The sequence below is a fragment of the Equus quagga genome, chromosome 9, assembly GCF_021613505.1.
Source record: "Equus quagga isolate Etosha38 chromosome 9, UCLA_HA_Equagga_1.0, whole genome shotgun sequence".
NCBI lineage: Eukaryota > Metazoa > Chordata > Mammalia > Perissodactyla > Equidae > Equus > Equus quagga.
The window spans coordinates 37,243,455-37,268,911 of record NC_060275.1 but is presented as its reverse complement, the minus strand read 5'-3'; the positions used below and the strand labels follow the sequence as shown (position 1 = coordinate 37,268,911).

Here is a 25,457-nt window from a genome sequence, read left to right as displayed (position 1 = left end):
TGCTATAACTCTCTGTTTTTGTTCTAATGTATGCATTTTTCTTTCAAAGATTGCTCCTAACTTCCACGCGATGGCCAACAATTGCTGTTTGAGTCACCGGGCATTAATCTAATGACATTATTTAAGTATGAACACTTCAGTAACTCTTACACAATGTGGAGAGGGAGGGAGGTGTGCAGGTCAAAACTGCGCAGGGAATCTTGAGCAGGTGCTTGTCAGCTTGCCTGTGTGCCTGACCTTCACTGTTGCCTGGATTACGGACTCTGCGGAGTGGGGAATGGGGAACAGAGGGTTTGAATATTTTGAACAATCGATTGTCCAAAATCATTAACTGATAATGCTGATGGCCACTCCCATATTAGAGTAATAATAATCATTGATAACATTTATTGAACATTTACTAAGAGCCAGGCCCTGTACTTTTCTTGAAATTGGTGATCTTAAATATCGTTTAATCCTTAAGAGGTAGGTTCTATTACTAATCCTTATCTACTGTGAGGAAACCGAGGCACAGAGAGGCTAGGTAAGTGGGGAGTGGTTTCCACCCCAGACAGCCTGCTCCAGAGTCTGGTCCTCGTCTGTACATGTGCGGTTGCCTCTCTTTTAGGCAATCTGTCACTTTCTTTCGTTCGTAGCTTGTATACACTGTCACTCCTAATACCAGGCCCTAACCCGGGCCGCCCCCTGACAGGGGCTCTTCAGGAAAATCCTTGTCAGTGAGATGCTCTTGCCAGAGTCTGTGTTTGGGGGACCCTCAACCTGGATGCCTGACAAGAAATTAAACCTTGTTTTGTTTTTTTTTAAATTGAGATAACATTGTTTAATAACATTATATAAATTTCCGGTATACACCATTATATTTCAATTTCTGTGTAGACTATATCATGTTCACCACCCAAAGACTAATTACACCTTGTTTTGAATGAAGGCTCATAGGATCTGAAAGGCAGTGCTTTCACGCCACAAAAATGACAAGTCACTGTGGGCGTCAGATCTTCCATCTAATGTTGTTAAATCTAGAACTCCAGTCATCAACCTTTTTGCTTATATACAACCTAAAAGAATTGTGAAACTTCCTTCAAAGTTTTAAGTAGCCTGTCTAAAGTATTTTATCATAAGTTTAAATCATTGTAAGGAATATAATTTGTCTATTGTATATGTGCTTTAAATTTACTTTTATCAAACCCTTGGGTTTCAGATTTAACTGATTAAATCATAGAAAACACCTACATATCGTAATTGGCAAAGTCGGTCCTTAGTCAAATGAGACAATTTCCGTCAGAAAAAGTCTGATTTCGTGTTTCAATTCAAGTAAACTAATGCATCCCTGTGACAACCATGTCACTTCTGGGGTCTGATCCACAGGTTGGTGGGCAGGTGGGTAGAGAGAATGCATGAGGCCTGGCTCTGACTTTGTCCCTCGATAAATAAAGAACCACCTTCTTCTTCCTCGCTATTTCTTAAGGAATTCCCTCAGGAGTGGTGCTGTCCCATATTATTGCTTCAGTTGGCGCCCTGGAGGTCTTACAGCTCAAAGCACTGCCCCACCTGATTCAACCTGGGTGACAGGGTCCCTTTTTTGTCTAAAGGCGAAAGGCAATTGTGCCAGGCGAGGCAAGAAAAGAGAACTGGGAGACCCTGGGAGCCATCACGGGCAGATCCACTTTAAGAAAGAGCAGATACGGGACTTGAGGATCTGAAAATTCGTTTCCTCCTGTTTCCAGAATGGCTTGTATACTGCCAGGAGTATGTGAACTCCAGTTTGAACATCTCCAAACTCCGAGTTCTCTACCAGTCTCTTCCACGTCTAAACTTCTGGAGTCACTGTGATTTCACACAGTCTTTAGGGAACACATCCAACACAACTCTTATGCCCCCCAAGAACAGCGTCTATGTGTGAGATAAGAGCTGTACATTTGATAGCAATAAAAAGATCTTGACAACCTCCTACTCCCCAGCAGGGTGGTGTTAGCCCATCATAGTGATCCAGGACTTTCTGGTGACGGTCTTACAGCCTCTGATGGGGCTTTCCTGGGACCCGTGTCCCTCCCACTTGGTCTCCAAGCTTCACCACTACTTACAGTCCCGGAGGATGGGAGCAATAGAAGCATATAAATTGCCAAAATGAATATACATGTAAATGGAGAAGAGTAGCTGTGTGCTTGTGAATGAGGTTGACTTAGATTTAACTGAGAAAAATGTATAATTTTTAATCATTTGATGGGAATTTGAATACCGTATAAATGTTGTTTATTCCTATTAACTTTCTGATGTTCACTCACTGTGGTTTTCGTGGGTCTGTATGGCAACAGATTTGACCATCAGTGGATGCGTGCAATTGAATGGGTTATAATAAAGACCAACCAGTTAGTCATTAAAAAGAACAAAGAAAAAACTGGACAGTGAGTTGAATGAATTGTATCATCCAGTTAGTTTGAATGAAACTGAGAAGCAAAACCGGACAGACTGTGAGGTATTTGAATTAATTGCTCAGCCATCAGAAAAACCAAGGGAGGGAAAAATGCATTATGCTTGTTTTCTTTCCATAGCGTCATTTAAACATAATTTTAGGGAACTAATCCTGTTAAAACATTCTGCAGGATGTCCACTTTTCGTCAGAAGGGGATTGTTTTAGATGCTTACATAGAATAACAAGCTGGGTGTCCGGGCAGTGGGGTGACACAAGGCTAAAGCCTGAGCACACAGGCCTCGCCTCCCTGAGGACTCCCTGGTCCTGGTGGCGGCCCCCTTCCCCTCCCACATCACAGCGCCTGCTGCCTGTTCTCTCCTTCACTCCTGAGCTTCTTCTCCCTTCTCTGCTTCCTCCTTTCTTTGTGCCTTCTTCTCATCGTTTGCTTTTCTGCTTTCTCTGCGGCCCCTGGTTTGGGGGGGGGCCCCTCTTTTTGAATTTTATTTCTTTTATTAAGATATAATTGACATATTAGTTTCAAGTGTACAACATAATGATTCAATATTTGTGTAATTGGGAACCCTCTTAAAAAATCAAACCAACTCTCACTTGAAGAGGCAGTTAACCTTTTAGACATGTGGTGTTGAGTTTCTAAAGAGAAGAGAAAATGATTGCCCAGAAACCAAGTCCCGTGAAGGTGGTGTGCTAACAGAGGAGGGTGACGGGGTAACATTGTGTGATCTGCGTCCCCATCTGCCTGGCACGGTGCCTGGTACTGAGCTCAGACCTGACATGTGATACCAAGTAAACAAATAAGAAGAGCAGCAGTCAAGCAGACCAGACTTAGCAACACAAGATGGACTTGGGGTAACAGAAATACTCTATTTCCTGTTTGCCTAATGTAATTTATTAAGGAAAACTGAAATTTCATCTTTGTATTCCAGTTTTTAAAATAGATGGCCTGTTTTTATGCCTTTTTTCTACACATAGTTTTTGATATTTCAGAATATTTTTATACAGTTCTGATCAAACTTGGTGTGTAGTATTATATCCTGATGTTTTCATTCAGTCTGTATATATAAACATTTTCCATGTTATCACTTACAAAATTGGTAGTCATTTTTAATGGTTGCTTAATATTTCATTGATGAATATTATCATCATACTTTCTTAGCCCTTCTTGCGTTGTTACTTGATTGAGTAGTTTCCAGTTTTTCACCGTGATCTCAATAATGCTCCAGTGAATATCTACCTGCATGACATTTTCAGTATGTAAGAAACCATAAGGTTATGTTAATCTCCCAAAAGTAGACTTAGTCATTCAAAGGATAACCACATGTTGAGGCAAATTGCCTCCCAGAACAGTTAGTACTGATTTCTGTTGATGGGAGTTTGAACTGGATTCACTGTGGGCAGGAAGCTCCTTGTGCACTTACATAATAGTGACCCTTGGGGGTCCCACACACCCAAACACAGTGTCCTAACCAGTTTAGGGGAAAGAGTCGGCCCTGCCTTGTGACGGAGTAGGTTGAGAGGCAAAGCTCTCTGGATCTCATTATCTGTAACTAATCGTAGGTGTCTGCCCCCAAGCAAGGGCTTCAAATGGTAATTTGTTTTCTGGGAATGCACTGAATGATGATAGCTAAATATAAACTACTAAAGGACATCTATTCTGAAAAGCAAAAAGAAAACTCTAGAATTTTACAAATCCTGAAACTTGTCAGAGATGACTGGGAAACTATAAAGGCTCATTTAAACCTGGTGGCTGTAATTTTAGTTCTGGGGAAATATTGGATGAAGACATGGATGCACGCACCTCTACGCAGCAAGCCAGTCCAGAAGGCCTAGGGACAGTTTCTTCTTGATCACTGGGCACATGATGAGATTACATTTAATGAATGAAATTGATTCGGAGATCCTTAAGGCAGAATTTTTAATAAGATGTTTCTTTAGCCAATCATCTGGTATTTTCTACAGATCTTTGATGGAGTGAATGCTAATTGTACCACCGTGAGAGGCGAGAAAAACCTTCATGATTCAAATGAAAATAACTGGATTCTTATTTATGTTAGCAAATAATTTTAAGGTGCATTTAAAAAGAAAGGAAATATGAGGATTTTATTTTAAACCCTTTGTCATAAATCCTGCTGCCAAATGGGTTTGGACTTTGGGAAACTTCTCTAATGAGAAATAATCAAAACTAAGCAGATATTAAATCTCTTTAAGTTAGAGTAATCACTGACAGTGTTAGCATTTCCAGACCTATTTTTTTTGCAAAAATTAAGATAGTTTGCTAAGTATTTTTATTTATTGACTTGTACTCATTTCTCCATCTCCCCCCACCCCCAACTTAAACCTCTGCCCTCTTTAGATACAGCAACTTTGGCAACAACTCTTATCACACCTCAAGACCTTCATCCGGCTCCAGTGTGCCCACCACCCCTATGTCATCTCTTTCACCCCCACAGGAGGCCAGGCTGGAAAGGTGGGTTTTATAAGAAGCCTGTAGATGGCTTCACTGTCTTGGAGTGAAGGGACTCAGTTTGATTAGCAGTGCCAAAAGGAAAAGTATAAATAAAAAGTAGAATCTGAAATATTTTCCTTTACAGAATATAGTCTGAAGGCAAGAATATTTTCTTTCTCTTTCACACTGTTTTCTAAGTAAAGTATAAAAATTGGTTCTAAAATATTTAAATGTGAATTTTTGGATTCATCCCTTAAATGCTGTTCTAGATTTTGTGTAAGCTCTATAAGTTGTTTTATACACATCAATTTTCACCTTTGAATGACTAATTCTATGTAAATCAGGAGGTAGTGGGCCCATTCAGGTATTGTGTAATTAATCCAGGACCTACAAGAAGAGAAAAGAATTCTCTGGGTCCATGGAGGGAATTTAACTTGGCAAAAGTATTAGACCACTAGAAATTAACTGATTATTACTCCTAGAAGCGAATGATTGCACAAGAATGTGTTTACAAGGGGAAGGTAAGACTTGTAATTTCAGAACAATTAAAAACAGTTACCCTTATAAGGCAAGAGTGCTGAGTTACTGAAGACTGGCTGGGGTTCCAACTCACTCACTGGGAAGTTATTTAATCCCTGAGGGTAAGTTGTCAGTTATGCCAACCCTTACCTTAAAGCTCGATTTTGACAAGCAAATGAAAAGGTACACATGAAAGTGCTGTGTGACCCCTGCCATGTGGGTCCTGTGAGAAATGACAATGTATGAGGATGGCATATAACTTCCAGCAGCTCATGATTGATCAGAAATCTGGACATGAGCAATTCACAGAGATGATTTGCCTCCAATCCTAAATTTAAAATAAATTGAACCCATATTCCACATTCGGATCCTCTCCTGTGTCTTCTGAAGTGAGTTTTCCTGAGCGCTGCTAATGTTGGAGGTGTGGTCAGGATGTACAGCAGGGAAGACCTAACAGCCCCAGGAAGAGGGCTATCCAAGGTGGTTTACCTGGCCACTCATCACCACTGATTTCCAAGATGGCACGTAAGCCTTGCAGTGTCAAACTCTCAGGTTCCACAGCCCCGTGTGGCCCTGGGCTGGGCATATCCACGCTCAGTTAGGTCTTGGTAATAAGGTAACAAGTTGACTACACTGAAGACACCTTCTGTCCTTAACCCTAGGTCACCTTTTCTTGGGATCAGCCGAGGTCACCTGTGGTCCTAGATAGGTCACCAATAAAGAGGATCCTTGTCCTTTGGGATACAAGATTTGGGGCCAAAGTGAGGAATCTTAGTCTGACTCATATTACATCACGTGTCTCACATCTGCTATGCTGCCAGCTCCTTGGGAGCAGGAACCAGGCTCCATTCATTGCTGTGTCCCCCAGGGTCCCTGGTGCCTGGCCATGGCAGAGGCGTGGTAAACGCTGGTTGAAAGATGGGCTGAATTATCCACTCATTGGTTGGGAAACCTTTTGGAGGTCCCTGAAGTTGAGAAGCTATAATGACAGGAGGTCCAGAGGGTTCTGAAGCCCTGGGCTTTAGAGAAAGTTCCTCCCAGGTCCTAGAGGGGCAGCCCCAGCTTCTGCCCACTACGCGACCCCTGGAAACCCAGGTCCGGTTTGAGCTGGTAGGTCCAGGAGCACAGGCTCCTGAAGGACTCCTGTCTGTGACCCCTCCCCTGCTCAGTCTGGCTGAGTGTGTCTCCTGAGGGTGGGGAGGGGGATTGAACAAGGAGGGGTGGGGCTGGATCCCCGAGTGCCTTGAATGCCCTGGGGAAGGCTGGACTTCATCCTGAGAGTGTGGAGTTGTTAGGCTGATATGCTCTAATTTGTCATCAGTGCGGAACAAGACAGTGAGGCAAGGCTGCAGGGACAGGGGCCACCAGAAGCTGCCTCTCAGTCCGAGAGAGGTGACCATGCAGTGACCATGGAGCTTGAGAGGAGGAGCAGGTTTAGGCAGACTTGGCTGTTGCAAGGAGGGTGGGAGCAAGGGAAGCTGAGTGAGTGTTTGGATGTTAGAAACCAGAAACTGAGATAGAAGATACTGGAAGGAAAACAAATCCAGGGTGAAATCTTCAGCCTGAGGCATGCAAGATATGAGGAGTCTGTGTGATACCCAGGGAGATGTTGGGGGCCCCTGGGGAGGTGTGGACTAGGCAGTCCTCAGCTTGAATTGCGCAGTGAGATGAAATCCTTCTGAAGGAGCCTGTGCTAAGAGCCAGTCACTGGGGAATAGCAGTGGCCAGAGCCTCTCCTCTTCTAAGCTACCTCTTCTCTCTCACGTGTACTTCTGCCACAGGACACTCATTGCCTTTGCCATCTACTGTGTCCACTAGAGAGTAAAGTAGTTCCAAAGAGTTTATTTCTTCCTTTACGTATGCACGGGCTTTTTGTTTTTCAACTATCTCTATCTGTGGCTTTGAAAATCCATGTGATGAATCATTGGAAACGTCAGATGTGCAGTTTCATTACTAAGACCAGGAAGCCGCCAGGCCTGGCTGCGTCACCACTTCTCACTCTCACCTTGCTAGCTTCTGTTTTGTGACTGTAAAAAAGAAAAGTAAGAGGGGCCTTCAACTCCAAGTCGTATTTGTACACCATCGCCCAAATATATTATGTCAGCTGTATTGAGGATTATATATATATATTTGTGTGTGTGAGGAAGATTGGCCCTGAGCTAACAGCTATTGCCAATCTTCCTCTTTTTGCTTGAGGAAGATTGTCACTGAGCTAACATCTGTGCCCATCTTCCTCTGTTTTATGTGGGATGCCGCCACAGTATGGCTTGATGAGCAGTGCTAAGTCTGTGCCCAGGATCCAAACCTGCGAACCCCTGGCCGCCGAAGCTGGAGTGTGCAAACTTAACCACTATGCTACTGGGCCAGCCCTGAGGATAATATATATTTTTATACAGTTTAATTTTTTCTTCTTCATTTTCAACAACTGAATTCTTTAGATGTCACCCACATTCTATTTTCACATTTCCAAAAATTTTCTGCCCTAGTAAGATAGATGATTGTTTTTACTGAGGTATATGCTTCAGCAGACTTTGTAAGATTTATTGTTGAGATGTTTTATATACTCATAATTACTGAAACCAAAAAGAAAAACTCTTTTCTTAGGAAAGACATTGAACTATTATGAACAGTAGTTGCATTTTTGCAACGAGAACCCGCATCTTCTGTCAGCATACCCCTGACTAATTAATAGCATTCCAGGGCCCTGTGCAATCCTGGGGGGCTTTAGAACTCCATTCTCTTGATTTAGAAATGGGACCCACTTCTCTGAGGTTCTAGGAAAGTCAGGCCAACCAGAACACCCCTTCTGGCATGTTGGCCCACTTTGGAAATACAACTGGGCGTCATTGTGAGCTTGGAGTTTTCCATGTTTTTCCCGAACACATTAGTGTGTTGGATGTTAATAAAACTTGGAATGATAAATTGACCTAGAAAGGAAGACCTGAAGAAACAATATACAAAATTAAGGCAAGGGTATTAAAACAAATCCATCTCCACATCTCCTATTACAGCTGCGTTTATAGGGTTCTCTTTTAGAAACAGAACAGTGTAGCATGAATTTTCATGAAATTAGAACTTGAGTTGTCCGAAAGCAAAACAAGAAAACCAGAACTATTTGCAAAGGCCCTCAGGGATACAAGATGCAACTGTCAAATGAAAGCAGGCTTTAAAATACTTCAATTTTGAAAATGTACTTTTTGAGTGGAAAAGTTCTAAATATTTTCTCTTTAAAAGAAAACAAAATTACAGGACTATTTGAACCATTCATGTTCAAGTATTCAAATGAAACAAATAAACAAGCAAACAATCATCACACCAGAGCAAATGTGCGGCTCTGGGAAGTTGGGAGGGGCGTCATGTTCTCTTTCCATCCCCGCAGTGACGTCTCCATCTTGTGGGCCTTTTCAGAAATGGCAGCTGGAGGCTTGTTTGGTGTCGTGATAGCAGTTACTGAGTGACTGTGAGGGAGCAGTTAAGTCCAGGGCCTGGGGCTGAAGGTGCCTTGAGGCAGTCCGTCTTTGTGCTGGGGCTAGAGAGAGCACGGGTAACCAGGCCCTTCCTGCCCTGTGCAAGAGGCAAACCGGCAGGTAAAAATGCTGGGTGCTCAGTGGGAGCACCTTGGAGGAACCTCAGGCTCAGATTTCAGGGAGCCAGGAAGGACTTCCCTGTGGACACATCGAACTTAAACCTGAAGGATCACCATGTGCCCTGAGCATTCTTTCTATTCTCTTTTCCCCTTACAATAGTGCCATTATTTACTGTAGATGACAGTCACCTGCCTGTTGTTCAGATTAATGTCAAGAGCCCTTAGAAGAATTTGGAAATTGTCTGCCTTGTATAGTTGTCCAAGTGGAGTTTTTCCTATTTCCTGGAAAACTAATCCAGATATAAAATGACACCTCCTTTGGGAGAAATAATGGATAATAAGGGATGAATAAAGGATTCCACTTTAAATTTTATTTTATTAACTTTTGTATGGACTTTACATGAACACAGTCTGACATTTAAAAGGTGTGAAGGGGTGTATATTGAAAGTGAAGCTCCCTCCGACCTAATTGTCCTCCCCAGAAGCAACCACTCCTAACAATTTCTTATATATATTTCCAGAGATGTTTTATGTTGATACAAGCGTATACATGATTGCTATATCTTTACACAAATAGTCCCACGCTGCACAAACTATTCCACATCCTGCTTTTTCACTTAAAAGTATATCTTAGTTCTTTGCACAGCAGTACTTGTAGCTATTGTGTTCTTTTTAATGGCTGCATCATACTTTCTTCGATGCTACTTTGTGTACTCATTCCCATATTGGTGGGCCCCAACCTTTGGCTATTACAAATGATGCTGCAGCTCAATTCTTGTCCCTGTGTCATTTTGCGCTCATCTCTAGGAGAAATTCCTAGAAATGGATTTACTAAGTCAAAATGTTTGTACGTTTTAAACTTTGATTGATTTTTGCCAAATTGCTCTTCATAAAGATTGTACCAGTTTTGAGTCTGAACTGCAGTGTACAAGAGAGCTTGTTTTCCCATATCCCTGCCAAAGGGTCATTCAACTTTTTTCAACCACTGCTCACCTGGTAATGAAGAGTTGTATGTCGTTAAAATTTAAATTTGCATTTCTCTTATTATGAATGTGGTTGAACATGTTTTCATATGTCCAGGAGTCTTCAATATTTCCTTTTCTGTGAATTTTTGCTTAACGGTCATTGACTTGTCTTTTTTTTTTTGAGAAAGATTAGCCCTGAGCTAACTACTGCCAATCCTCCTCTTTTTGCTGAGGAAGACTGGCCCTGAGCTAACATCCATGCCCATCGTCCTCCACTTTATACGTGGGACGCCTACCACAGCATGGCTTTTGCCAAGCTGTGCCATGTCCACACCCGGGATCTGAACCGGGGAACCCCAGGAAGCAGAACATGTGAACTTAACCGCTGGGTCACCAGGCCGGCCCCCTGACTTGTCTTTTCTTTATTGAAGTAGAGAAGTTCTTTATAAGCTGTGATAGGAGTAACAGTTATTTGCCTGAGTCATTGGTCTTTTTATGTCATTTATGGTATTTTTAACATGCAGAAAAATTTAACTTTTATGAGTTAAATTTATTAATCTTTTCTGTCTTCTGGGTTTTGTGTTCCTCATGAGGAAAGCCTTTTCTCCCATGGTTTCTTCTAGTATTTCTACATTGGCACCTTTTGTGAAAGGTGAAATGTGAAAACATTGAAATATTTTATCTACCTGGAAGCTATTTCAACATATGGTGTGGGGCAGAGATCCAACTTAAATTTTTTCATTTGTTTGGATACCATTTATTGAATAATCCATCATTTCCCTGCTGATTTGTGATAAATCAACGGGAATACAGATTCGTTATTGTATCTGTGTGTTCAAGCTGTTCCCTTAGGAGCATCTCTCATCTCTTCCTGCTGCCCACCATGTCTGTTCAACCATTCTAGGCTGTCAGGAGCTCTTCCTCCTCTCAGCTCTTGTCTTTCCCATTCAGTTAGTAATCTTTGGAATACGACTTTATCATGCACTACCTTGAAACCATCCTGTTACTTTATCATCTGCTGTTGTGGAGTTTTGTCTGGTGATTGACAGTGCTGGAAGAAAGAGCCTGGGAGTATTGGGGGAGGCAGGGACCAGGCAGCTAGGCCTAGGAGACTGGAAGCCTGCCACGCTGAACAGTGGCTTCTCCTCCCCCAGGTCAAGCTCCCCATCTTGGGATCTCAGTTCCTGTGACCCTTCAACACCAGTCGCCACCATTGGTGTAGTAACTCCTCCCTCAGAATGAAGGTCTCTGTTTCCAGGCGTTTCCTGCCTATTTTCAGTTACTTTAGCTCTTGGAGTTCTTACCTGCTTGACAGGCCTGTAGACCATTGCCCTGCGTGTAACTCGCTGGTACCCGCGTCTTCCTCATTCTAATTTCCTCCTCCATGGGGACTGTGTTCCATATGAATCTGAGTGTTTCTGTTTTCCTATTCTAGTCTGCTTTGCCTTTTATCATTTCTTGCCCTGGCCTCACTAGTATCAACAGGTGCCTTGACGTTCTACTTGTCTAGTATTTGAATCATGCTTTTTCTAGATTTGTGATTGTGAGCTTTTCTGGAGCTGAGATACTTGCTTGCTGTGGTCCATCACTTGATCTACACAATAGTCTTAAAAAATTGTGTCAATGGAGTCAAGAGCCCTGTTGTCCACTGGGGCTCTAATTAAACAGTTTAGTTTTAAATTCATCAAAGTAGATTTTAAAAAAAGGCCAAACATCACTGAGAAAATCCTGAATAGCATGTAAAACAGGATAAAAGGCATTGCCTTACTGTGTGATCACAATTAATGGCACCTGGTCCACAACTGCCAACAGGAAATAAAAGGTGCCAATGTGGACTGATTCCCCACCGTTCAAACAGAGAAGTGTGTGCTGCCAGTACTGTGCAGAAAGTAGACTTCCTACTTGTCTGCTGCTAGTTCCTGATAGTGATCTTGTTACAGTGAGTTCCTGTAAGGCAAAATGTGGTCCTGATTAATTGATTGTGTTACATCCAAAGTGCATGGGAGGAGAAGCACCCAACCCGTTGAAGGAGTGAGTTTACAGTAGGGTCTGGCTTCCTGATGGCCGCTTCATGCATCGACTGTGGGCTTAGGGGGCCCAGGCTCTGTGTCAGCCCCCTGTCCTGCGGGGGATCTCTTGTTCCTCAGTGGACACTAGAGATTCTTTCTCCCGCATGTTTTGATTCTGACTCCTTCTCACTGTTCCTGCTACCATAGATTTAGTTTGAGATCTGTGTCATGCCTGGACTGTATATTGCATTGATATGTGTCGTCTATCCTTTCTGAAATACAAACCTGAACAGGTAACTTCCCCTGCTTAGAAACTTTGAATGACTCCCACTGCCTGTGAACACCAACCTGTTTAACAGCACCTGCAGGATCTCTCAAGTTTGGGTCCTGCATGTACCTTCCACCTTCATCACCCATCAGTGTCTCCCTTCCTCACTGTACCTTAAACCCACAGGAATGCCACATGCACATACTAGGCTCTCCTGAGGCCCCTTCCTTTGTGTATTTTACTAGCCTCCCTCCATTCTTCACGTAGTCAATTCCTTCTTATCCTCCAAGAATCAGGGAGGTGACATCTGTCCTGTAAAATGCCTCTGACTTCCTCAGACAGAATGAATTGTGACATCCCCATGCGTTCATATACCTCGATTTCAGCTCTCAGACCTTGGAATCATTACATGTTTATCAATTTTTTTCTAAAATGGGGTTCTCAAACCTATATAGTGGCCCATGGTAGTGAATGTGGGTCCCACAAAGCCACAGGATGAAGATGTTAACCTTCCTGGCCTGGCCATTTTATTAAAAGCTTCGGGGAAAATCATTAAGACAAGCGGGACTGGAGAATCCATGTTCACATGAATTGTAAAGATAAAGGTTGTTGCTTTTGTAGGGAGGTCCTTTGTTCCATCCTCTTGTTCCTCGTCTTCTGCCTTTAGGGTTTCTGCACTATTGGGCTGCAGCAGTTTCTGTGTGTCTCCCGCATGAGATCCCCTGGCCTGCTGCTCACTGCCCGCCCCCATACCTCTTGTCCAACAACCAGGTGAACAAACATGTGAGCAGCTTTAACCCCTCTGAATACTGTTTTCTTCCTTTGGAAAGTGGGATTCGAATAGATTTTTTAAAATTAGATAGTTTTCTCACCTTTGTTTACATAAAGGATGTACATAGTGACCTTGAGAGAGATGTGTTGTAATTCCATTTGGAAGTGAGAATGTTGTGTGTAATGCTTAGAGTTAGGTGAGATCCATATCAAGCAAGTGCAAATATCATTCATCAAAAACGTGCACCCACCCCCACAGAGCTGTAGACAGCACAGTTATTCCGTGCTATAAACTGAGCCCGTGTGCCATCACCCCTGTTTGTGGAGCCTCTCCTAGGGGCACAGCCCCCAGTGGCCAGCTTTCCAGTTGTCATGGGCTACAGTGGTTTTGCACTGGCATTATACAAAGATTACAGTGTAAAAAGAGGTAGAAATGGGGGCATATTTCTCCTTCAGAAAATGTATTCCTGGGTCCCTGGTATTTGTTCCATTACCCATTTCCCTACTCCTTCCCACAAAGCCCAGCCATGAGTGAGTAAGCTTTTCTATTATAATGGGAGAGACTGAGTTTCTGGGTTCATTTTGGAAAGTGTGTGTATGTGTGTGTGTTCATGCATATATAGATGGGCATACTGATATAGATAGGTATCTAGATAGATAAAAATCTCCCCTTACCCTTTTTCACTCTTTAATCTTTATACAGTGCCAGTGCAAAACCATTATAGCCAGTGACAACTGGAAATCCAGCCATTGGGGGCTATGTACACACACACACACACATTCTCGTGTTACATACTCGTGTATTTCATTTAGCAAATATTTATTGAGTGCTCACAATGTGCCCATGCTGTGCCTGGCATGGGAGTCCAACCCTGAATGAATTAGATCCTGTCCCTGACTTCATCAGGCTTACACTTTAGTGGAGGAAACAGAATATAAGCAAACCATCAGCAAATAATGGTTCCACTGTAGTAAATATTGTGAAGAAAATGGACCTTCATAGAAGAGCTAGAAAGAGAGAGGCCATCACAGTGGGGAGCCTAGCACAGGTGCTCTGTTCTCGTGAGGGACACCTCTGGTAGGAGGTCTGGGAAGCTGAGTCACTGATGGAAGACAAATGGTACTTTGTCCCTAGGTTTGCCTGGTCAGAGGGTGGGCAGCAGCAGGGGAGGGAAGATAAAAAGGGAGATAAGAAAATAGAGTGAGGGGCTGGACCCATGGCATAGTAGTTAAGTTTGCGCACTCTGCTCTGGTGGCCTGGGTTCATGGGTTCAGATCCTGGGCATGGACCACAGCCATGCTGTGGTGGTGACCCAAGTACAAAATATGAAAGATTTGCATGGATGTTAGCTCAGGGACAATCTTCCTCAGGCAAAAAAAAAAGAGGAAGATTGGCAACAGATGTTAGCTCAGGACAAATCTTCCTCAGCAGAAAAAAAAAGAAGAAGAAAAGAAAGAAAGAAAAAAAGAAAATAGAGTGAGTCCACTTCTTTCTTTAAAACCTGATCCTGAGGTCTGGAAGGGCTGGAAGACTGTGTTTGGAACACGTTTGGTATTTAAAGAAAAGGTAAACGTGCAAGGGAGGGGTGACTTGGCCTAGAGTGTAGAGGAAGAGAGAAGATGGGAAGGATGGGCCTCAGTCCAGGCCAACAAGGCCTGGAAACTCTGGGACACAGGAGATGCTGGTGGCAATCAGTGCTTTTGGAAACTGCCAGGAGGATGATTTAATTATGAAGCCAAATGCGGGTAGACCTGGAGCTGTGACAGGAGAGGACTGACCTCCTTCTGGAGGATTCACTTGGTTTTGGACAGGAGGGTGGAAAGTAAGAGGGAATGGGCAAAGAACAGTTGTATGCCCGGGGTCGGGGCCTGCAGAAGGGGCCAGGGTTTAGGCCAAAGCGTGACGCCAGCCAGGCCTGGAGGAACAGCTTCATGCTCTGAGCATGAGCCAGCACGGTAATGTGAGACTGCCCGGGGGACCAGTCTCCATGGCAGTTGTGTGAGCCCTGCTGTTCCCTCCCGTGGCCGGAAAGCCCAGATCTGCACTGAAGCAGTGTGTGTCAGGCTGGAGAGGAGAAAGCAAAAGGAAGCCTTAAATCCACGTCCCATCTTTGATGGCAGATGTCTCCAGGATTGTAGCAGTGATGATGGAGAAAAGTAGCCTGTTTTTGGAGACTGCCTCTGGGCAGTCATTTCATCATGAGATCTGGGAGACAGCCTTGAAGGTGTGAAGGAAGGTTCTGACATTTCCTTATTTCAGAGCAAGCAAATGCCTTTTACAGCTAGGCATAACCCAGAGTTACCTCTTCTCCTGTGATCATTAATTTGGGTGACCCCAAGTTCATAGCCAGATTCTGAGAATAACCTCACTGTTCTGCATCACTGAATTGCCATTTTATTATTATTTTTGATCTCTAAGTCTTCATATTAAATGATCTGCTTGTGAATTAAGTGACAATTTCAAATATCCGGTAATCTGTGAATTTAGTTTGGCTTTTGTTAATATTTAACTAGACATTATAATTTTTTAAAATAAAAAGTCTTGAAGATTTGCTTCTTTCACAAATAAGATTTTGCTTCACTCAGACTTACCAAAGGAGCATACGTTTTTAAACAGCTTTTGCATTATAATTGACATACAAAAAATTGCACAGAAGTTTTGACCTATGTATACACCAGTGAAACCAGTATCACAATCAAGATAATGCACATGCCCATCACCTCCAAGCATTTTCTCAATGCCCTTTTGTCATTATTGCTACTCCTCCTCATCCCCAAGCAACCACTGGTCTCGGTCCTTATAGATTAGTTTGCATTTCTAAGAATTTCATATAAATGTAATCCTACAGTATGTATTCTTTTGGGAGGGGTTGGCTTCTTTCAATTAGCATAATTGTTTTGTGACTCATCCATTTTGTGGCATGTTTCAACAGTTAATTCCTTTTTACTACTGAGTAGTACTTCATTGTGTGAATATATCACAATTTGTTCATCTGTTTACTTGTGGATGGACGTTTGAGTTGTTTCCAATTTGACTATGAACATTTGTGTACAAGTCTTTGTATGGAAACGTGCTTTCATTTCTCTTGGATAAATAAGTAGAAATGAAATGGCTGAGTTGTATGCTGGGTGCATGTTTAGCTTTTTAAGAAGCTGCCAAGTGTCTTCTAAAATGGTTGTACACCAGAGTAATGCCAGCCTCATAAAATGAAATGAAAGATCCTCCTTCCTCTTCAACTTTCTGTAAGACATTGGTCAGCACTGGGCCTCTGGCCTAAACGGCCTGTTTCAGAGCCCAGCTCTGCTGCATCCTAAATGTAAACTTCTCTGTGCCTCGGTTTCCTCATCTGTAAGGGGGATAATAATAGAACTTGGTAAAGAGGTTGTAGGGGTTAAAAGAGCCATTTCATGTAAAATAATTGGCACACCATGTTGTCTCCATAAATGTTAACTCCATCCATATTTCAGTGAAACAGAGTTCCTGTTCCAGACGTCCCGGCGAGGAAGGCTTTGACCAGATGGGATTTCTGGGGCAGAGCCTGGTATGGCCAAGATTACATATTGCAGTTCCTCTCACTCGGAGTAGATCATCTGCTCCCTTACAAACTCTCTCTCTGGCATCTCGCCACTTGCATTCCTATGTGGCTTCACTTCGTTGCAGCTGCCTTGGATGTAACTTAGATGATTTCAGCTTTCCAGGTGCATTCTGGGGTGGCACGCAGTCCCAGTGACTGACACAGCTGGTAGCCAGGATGGGAAGGTTCAGATCAAACCCGCAGCCTGCTCTAGCCTCTCAGGCTGGGAATTGCCAGTGTAGTATTCCAGACCTGGCCTTGGGACTGCAGCACAAGCCTTCCCCCCATCTACAGATTTTAGACTCTCAACATATAGTGATATCTGTTGAGTGCCTCCATGGCCCCTATGCTGTTCTGAGCAAACTCATACACGCACTTTCATTTAAACCTTACAGTACTTCATAAGTAGGGAGTATTATTATCTCCATTTTACAAACAAGTAAACCGAGGCTCAGAGAGGCTGAATGACTGGCTACACTCAGGTTTTCTCAGTCCAAGCCCTGTGCTCATTCCTTTACACCTCAGCTGGTTCTCAGATTGGCCAAGATTAAACATCGCAGCAACTTCCAATCACTCTATGTGTTTTCTTGGAAAATTTAATATGAAAGAAAAATCTGTTAAAGATGCCTTTATAAAGAGAAGAATTTACCATGCTAGCTTGAATTTTGGTGTGTGCTTGTTTTTTAACAATGATTTGGGTTATCCCCCTTTGTATGGTTTGGATGCGTTCCACCGTTGGTATCATAGGTTGAGTCCATTTCCAGAAACAGGATTTGTAGGACCAGGGTTTATACTCTCACATGTTAGGCTTATCTAGGTAGCAGGAGACCTAGAGAAATTTAGCTTATTAATGTTGTTTATAATCCTTTGTTTCTAGTTTGACCAAAGTAGCTTGTATGTATATGGGACAGATAAGCTCATGAGAGAAGAGGGGGTTCCTTTAATTTCCCCTTCCTGCTACAAGGATCTGTGTTAGGATATTCAAGAGAATGGATCTTGAGTTGATCAAGGCATTTTGCTTCATTTGAGGAAAAGAGGAACCATTCCTCATTGCTTTGAGTTAGCAGCTCACATTTCATTTCTTTCAGAACTGAAATGATTATGGGAAGAGCCTCCGCATGTTAATGCTGCCTGCTAGTGTACTCATTGTTGTATTCTGGCCTCAGAGCCAATATGAGATTTGCTGTTACAAGGTCCAAGTGGGCGGGAGGATGTCTGCATTTCCCTTACTTAGAGGTGCCCAGGGAGGGATGACACATCCACTTGACTAAATTAGACACTTTTAACTTTCTCAGGTTCTAATACTATCCTAATTTTAAACAAGCTCTAATATTCTCATTTTAAACCAGGAAATGATGTTAATATATGATATAGAGAAGCTTCACTGTGACTTCATTAGTACAGCCGCTAATGACCCATTATTAAGTTATGTGTTAAGTTTTTGCTTAAATAAGCTGAAATATTTAGAAGAACAAACTAAAGTCAGAAGTGACTTCAAGGGAGAATGGCAAGGTCCATATTTTGCTCCTCACCCAAGAGCATAGACCAGCAAGCTTGCTGCTCTCTCTTCTCTCTGAAAAGAGAACTCAGAAGGTCAAGCTGCTAGTACCTAAGGAAACAACCACGTAGGGCAGGCTGGGAAGCTGGGCTGGAATAAAATTCCCCATGTAGGGGAAAAACAGTTCCTAAAATTTTGGTTTTGTTTTTAAATTCTGGAACTGAACATAACTTTTGATGTCCAGCTAGCTTGGAGATTCAAAGATATTTGATATTAAATATAAGCTATTTATCTGCCAGAGAAGGACTTTTGATTCTTAAAGAGGAATAGAATGACTTTAAGAAATATATTCCAGGCTTACAGAAAATTTTAGTTAATTAGAGAAAATTATAGAGCAATAAAGAATATTACATATAAAATTATATACATATTATTATCTACATATTATATGCATATATTTATTATATACATATATTTTATATTACATGCAAAATAATATAAAAGCCCTCATCCCCTTGATTTTTCTTCTTCTCTGGAGATGACCACCTGGATTTGGCATTTATCGTTTCCATATATGTTTTTATATTTTTACTAAATGTGCATGTGTCCCTAAACAGTATATGGTTTTGCTTTGCGTGCATTTAAACTTCACAGAAATGATGGTGTACTGTTCATATTCTTCAGACTACTTTTCACTATCAGTATATTGTGCTTTTAGGAGTCATCCCTGTGAGTCCATATCACTCTGGTTTATTTATTTTCACAGGTGTAGAGTATTTCTTTGTCAATATATACTATAATTTATTTGGGTTTTCCTGTATAGTTATGTTGTTTCTAATTATTAACCATTAACAGTGCAAAATAGTATAACACACGATATTCTTGTACATGTCAGTCATCTTTGTGCATGCAAAAGTTACTCTCTAATATAAACCAAAAAGCGGAATTCCTGGATTGTAGGATATGCACATCTTTAAATGTATTGTTTCTCCAAAATGAGTGTATTGACTTAGAAGCAACATGTGAGAATTCTTATCTTGTTCCATGCCAGTGCTTAGTGTCATCAGACATTAATTTTTGTCAATCTGCGATCTGAGAGGTATGAAACGATATGTGGGTTTAGCTTGCGTTTCCTTGATTTCTGGTGAAGATGAACATCATTTATATATTTATTGGCCGTTGAATTTTCTTCTTCAGCAAGATGGCATTATCTTTTGCCCATTTTTCCATTGGTCATTTTTGCACTGAGTAGTTTGCCTTTTTCATTCTGGTTTGAAGGGATTCTTTTTGTTTTATGTATACTAATTCTTGATGGTTTATATGTGTTACCAGTGGTTCCTCCCAGGTGGTGGCTTTCTTTATTCTTATATACTCTTTCAATGTATACAGATTTCGAACTTTAATATTTGCAGATGTACCAAGTTTTTCCTTTTTAATTGCCCTTTTTGGTTTCTTGTGTAAAAAATTCTTTCCTGAGATCTAAAAGTTGTAAAGTTTTGCTTTGCACATTTTTCCCTTAAACTCCTAGGATTTATTTTTGTGTTTGGTGTATTTTGTTTCATGTGGCTAGTAGTTGTCTCAGAACCAATTATTAAACAGTCCAGCACTTCCCCACTGATATGAAATGACACGTGTGTTGTGAATCACAGTTCCATATGTGTATGAGTCTGTGTCCCAGCTCTCTATCCAATTCTGTTAGTCCATGTTTCTGTTCTTGAACCAAGACTGTATTCACACTTGATCATTGTGGTTTTAGAATGGGCTTGATATCCAGTGGGGCCAGTGCTCCACTTTGTTCTCGTTCAAAATTGTCTTGGTTATCCTTGGACCTCAGTTCGTCCATAAAAACTATGGAGCCACCTTGTAAAGTTCCATGAAAAATCCTTTTGGGATGTTTATTGGGATTGATTTGGAATTGTATTAATTGAAAAAAGGACAATTAGCATCTTGATCATATTGAATCTTTCTATACATGAATGTGATATGGCTTTTATTTATTTGGGGCTTTTAATAAAATTTTATGAAGATTTTTCATATCAGTTTAGTAATTTAGAGTTAGCGTAATGTTAACTTGGCAAATTGTTGCTCATATATAAAAATGTAATTGCTATTTGTGCATTTTATGTCCAGAAAACTTGGTAGACTTTTAATTCTAATAACTTGTAAATTTTCTTTGATTTTCTGTGTATATGATCAGATTATCTACAAATAATGGCATTGTATTTCTTTCCCTTCCTTATGCTTTTTATTTATTTTTCTTGTCTTAGTGTACTGGCCAGGACCACCAGAATAATGTCAAATACAAGCAATGATAGGGTATCCTTGATTAATTCTAACATTAAACTGCTCTTAATGTTCCAGCTTTGAGTGATGCTTACCATAGTTTTTAAAAATTTTCTTTGCTAAATACCCATTATCAGGTTAAGAAAACTCTTCTACTCCTAAGCTTGAAAAGTTTCCTGTAACAAATGAGTATTGCATTTCAAGCTTTTTCTGCATCTGCAGAGGTAGTCATGGTTTTTCTCCTACAGTCTATTAATGTGGTAAATTACATGCATTGATGTTCTCATCTTAAACTATCCTTGCATTCATTGGACAAACCCAACATTATTTTATTTTGTATTTTTGCAGTGGTGTTCATAGTTGCTATCAGTGTCTAAGTTTCTATCCTCACGTTGATCTTGTCTGGTTTTTGTGTCAGAGTAATATTAATCACATAAAATGAGCTGGGGAGCTTCATGTTCTCTGAAACTTTGCATATGATTAAGATGAACTCTTCCTTGAGTGTTTGGTAGAATCACCTTAAAAAATCTGAGCCTAGTGAAGTTTTTGTTTTGGTGTGTGTGAATATATCTGTAATTAATTGATTCAATTTTTTTAAGGTTAATAGGGCTTTCTAAGAATTTGATTTCTTCCTCAGTCAGATTTGACAAGTTATATATTTTTGGAAAAGTATCCATTTCTTTGAAGCTTCTAAATGTACTGGCAGAAAAATTTGCCCTCATTTCCTCATGTTTTTTTGTCTCTTTTATACCTGTATTTGTATCTACCTGCCATTCTTGATTATTGCTTTATTTGTGGACTTTTTTTCTTGAATAATTTTCACAGAATTTGTCTGTTTTTTAAAAAAATTATAAGCCAGCTTTTTTTGTTGATTTTTCTCTATATATCTTTATTTTCCTTTCATTAATCTTTGTTCTTATCTTTATTTTCTTCTTTGCCTTCTTTGAATTTATTCCATTGTTGCTTTCCAAATTGTTGAGTTGACCACTCATTAATTTTTACTCTTTCTTCTTTTCTGATATAAATACTTAAGGCAATAAATGTCCTTTAGAAGCATCCTACAAATCTTGATATATAGTTTTTTCATTATAGTACCCTTTGAATGTTTTCTAATTTTCTGTGTTTTTTTCTTTGACCTGAGGTTTTTAGAAGTGTTTAAAATTACATGGATTTTTCAAATTTATCTTCTTGTTTTTTATTTTCAATTCAGTTGCATTGTAGTTAGGAAGGTAGCCCATATGAAACCAATTCTTGGCATTCATTCATGAGCTTTGTGGCAGAATTGATGGTCAGTATTTGAATAATCCCTGTGTATTGGAGAAGAATGTGCTTTCTCTAATTTGGGGCACTTGAGTACATATGTTCATTTGTTAGATATAACTTATTCATCAGGTTAAACAAATCTATTATATCCATAACAATTTCTGTCTATCACAGTGCAACAGGTATAATAAACCTCTCCACTCTGATTGTGGATTAGATTTAGCTGCATGTAACAGAAAAAAAAATAACAGTAGCTAAAACAACATATAAATATACAAGATAGTCTAGACCGCCATTTATGTGAAAGATAAATAAAATTCTATCTATGCCTGAGTATCCAGAGCTGATGGAGTTCCTTCCTAGTGAGCCTGGAATATGGGATTTCATTACTCCTTCCCTGTAGCTACCAAAATGGTGGTTTTTTCCTTCTACTTATCCTACCCCCTCTGACTGATAGCCAGGGTGACTCACCTTTTCTAGGGAGAATGGCTGTGGGACTTATGGCAAATTTATTTGGTGCAATAGTCACATCTTTCTCCTGTACTAAGGGGCCTTGTGTTCCCCACCAGGCAAGCATATTTTCGTTTAATTCGAGTAAGATTTTACCCAACCTATATTTCAGAAATACTTATGTCTTAGCTTTAGAAGTGTATTTTCTTCAATAAATGAGGGCCCAATTGTCCATAGAAGATTGTTTTTTGTTCTCCAGAGTTCTAACAGATGCCTTTTCCCAGCTAACCCCTTCTTTATTTTCATGAATTTACCTAATTTTCTCTTTTCCTACCTGTTTTCCTGCCATAACATTTCCTGTAATACCTACCCACACGGTCCCTCACTGAGGCCTCCACACAGCTGACCCTTCCTATTACATCATCTTCAATGAACAGTGCAGGTTGTTTGTGTGGTATTACAAAGAGTCAAGTGCTGTCCTTTGAACATGCTGCATGTTCTTGAATGCTTCTTGACATAGAACGAGATTTCCTTAGTTCCACTCAGATTTCAGACCATTGCTGTCTTTTTCTCCTCATCTGTCATCCCAATGCCTTGTTTTAAGATGACATAATTATTTTGAGAAGTATATTGAGAAACTGGTGTATGGTAAAACATCTTTAGTATGTGTAAAATAGAAAACAGTTTTAAATTGAATGTTGATTCCAGCTCATCAAAGTCTTACTGTAGACCAAGTTTAAAATGTGTGTATATGTGGTGGGGCGGGGCGGGGGGGGGGGAGTGTGTTATATTTTATGCATACTGTACTCCTGGAATACTTTTCGATAATAATAGCATTCATTGTTGATGACTGCTTATATGCCAGTCATGTTACTTAGTATTTTGTATACATTACCACCTTTTTGTCCTCCCAGCACATGAGGCAGGTTACTTATCTCCATTCACAGTTGAAGATCCTGAAACAGAAGACCTGAGACACTCAGTAATTTTCCCCAAGCACTACCTAGGTACCGGCAGGCCCTCAGTTCTAACCAAGGTCTGACTAATTCCTGCTTTGATACTTTTAATCATAGGCCAAGTCACTAAAACATTAACTCATTGTATCTTTAGGTCATCACTGAGTGGTCTTCTCACGTCATCCTTTAGGCAGCACCAAGAGTCGTTGGCAGCAGAGAGAGAGAGGCGGCGACAGGAGAGAGAAGAAAGATTACAGAGAATAGAACGAGAAGAAAGAAACAAATTCAAGTAAGAAGAATTTTAAGATTTTTAAAATAATGAATTGAACGTTAAAGCACATGCATTCACAGCTCTATATGATCAATGCTTGTGTTGAAAGGTTAGGAAGTAATGTATTCGCTTCACATTTTGTCTCTGTTTCAAGGAAGAGCAAGACGTACCTGAAATAGGCTAGATCTGGTTTGTTAGGGCCTTTTTATTCTCTAACCATATGGCAGGAAGCACAGCCAGCCAGCCAAATACAATTAAGGACTTGTGTATTCTTAGGTCCTCCATTATCTAAAATGGTCTTATCCAGGCCTTCCTCAAGACAGAGAACCTAATTGTCTTAACTTAATTTGCCATTTCCCCCTAAAGCTATTCATGTTTTATTCATATTCTATTGGAAGCCTAAAAGAAAATGCTTTTCCCATTTTCTTGTGTGCTTTTTGTTCCCTGTAGCAATCTTCAATATATTTTTTTAAACAGTAATCTCTCTTCCTATGGGAGAGGAAAAAGTCATTATGCTGATCACTCCCAGCCCGTTATCCCACTGATCTCTTTGGTCTCTGTCCAATCCCACGGATGTTCTTCTGGGTGTGGCCCACTCCAGGTTCCATGTCTTGACCTTTTCGCCCCTGCTGAGTCCAGTGTCTCTCCGTTTCTCCTTCAGCCTGTTCACCTGTGTTCCCCATCCTCCTGGTTGACCTCCTTCCACTCCTTTCATGCTGTGCAATGCTTTATGGAATACAAACACTTGCTAAATCTTTCCTTACACATTTCATTCCTTCTATTCTTCCTTTCTCCCCTCTTCCTGTCCCTTTCTTTCCTCTACCTTGCTGGTAACCTTCTCCTAATCTTTCCCTTCTTCTTCCCAGCATCTCTCCTATAGTTCTCCTATAGCTTTTTTCTTCTTTTCATTTCTCTCTTCATTTCTCCACTTCCTGTTTCCTCATTTCAGTTTCTTTGACAAACAATATTCCCATCAATTACTCCCAGTTAAACCTACAAAGCTTGTAAAGCATTGTCAATGAGGATTTATAGCTTCAATAACTTTCTTCCAGGAGCTGGGAAGAATATGAGTAATTGTAGAAATGATCAAAATATAAGCAGAGTTGTGAAGTTGCCTTAACTGTACTTCAGTACTCCATGGAAACAAATATCTCAAGTCTGTGGGTGAAATACTAATCCTGGCTTTTGTAAGACGGGGTTAATGGGCTGCGTAAAGTAAACCAACATTGGAACCAATATCAAAAGGCAGTCAGAACTTACAGGCTGAACCTAACCTAGCTGATTCTTCACAGAGTTTAAATAAGACCCAGATTCTCATTATAAAATGTTTAAAATGTACAGAATGCCATCCAAAATAAGTTGTCATACAAAAACCAGGGAAATCTTAAATGGAAAAGAGAATCAAAATATGCTAAGCACAAAAGGACATGGATGTTGTCATTATCAGACAAAGACTTTAAAGCAGCTGTTATAAATATCTTCTAAGAAGTTAGGGCAAATATTATTGAAACAAATGAAAAGATAAGTCTCTGCAAAGAAATAGAAGATATAATGAAGAGCAAAATGTAAATACATATAGACCTGAAAAATACAATAGCCAAAATAAAAAGTTCATTGGATGCGTCTTTTAAAATACAACTTTTATATTTGTTTTTTAAAAATTCAACTACAACCACTTTCCATTCCTGAAGGAAGAATGCGTTTTCATGATATACTATTAATCATCTGTTGGCAATTTTATGAGCATCTAATTTTATTTTCTTTCCCTATTTTGTTTCTTCTGCATATATCTGTTAGCCGAGAGTATTTAGACAAAAGAGAAGAACAAAGACAAGCAAGAGAAGAAAGGTTTGTATATTTCTTCTTTCCCATTGTAACCAAATGGTGCATGACTTTGCACTCTTGACCAGGCATGCAGAGGATACTGTGTTAAAATATAATAGCTTCTCATAAGGCACCCAAGACCTTGAGTAACTGGCATTTTGCAGAATAGAGTGTCCTAGTTACCTAAATATTCCAATAAAGTACAGATTTATTACTTAGTCCCATCATGGTATGAAATATATGTGTTTGGTTCCTCCAAAACTCTTCTCCAAACAAGCACATTATTTTAGCATATTTCCATATGGTGTATATTTAAATACCCTGCATCACCACTACTGAGCCTGG

General features: G+C 40.5%; 1 protein-coding gene across 14 annotated transcripts in view; it reads left to right on the top strand.

The window, feature by feature from the left end:
* The window catches only part of FHOD3 (formin homology 2 domain containing 3), a 456,138-nt gene that overhangs the window by 339,825 nt on the left and 90,856 nt on the right, over positions 1-25,457 (top strand). For 7 of the 14 annotated variants that reach the window (XM_046671918.1, XM_046671917.1, XM_046671921.1 and 4 more), the window contains 3 exons: positions 4,782-4,895; positions 23,172-23,306; positions 25,086-25,136. In XM_046671918.1, coding sequence (XP_046527874.1) covers positions 4,782-4,895; positions 23,172-23,306; positions 25,086-25,136 — 300 coding nt within the window. The remainder of the gene's footprint in view (positions 1-4,781; positions 4,896-23,171; positions 23,307-25,085; positions 25,137-25,457) is intronic. The other 7 variants (XM_046671920.1, XM_046671915.1, XM_046671912.1 and 4 more) reach the window with 4 other exon arrangements.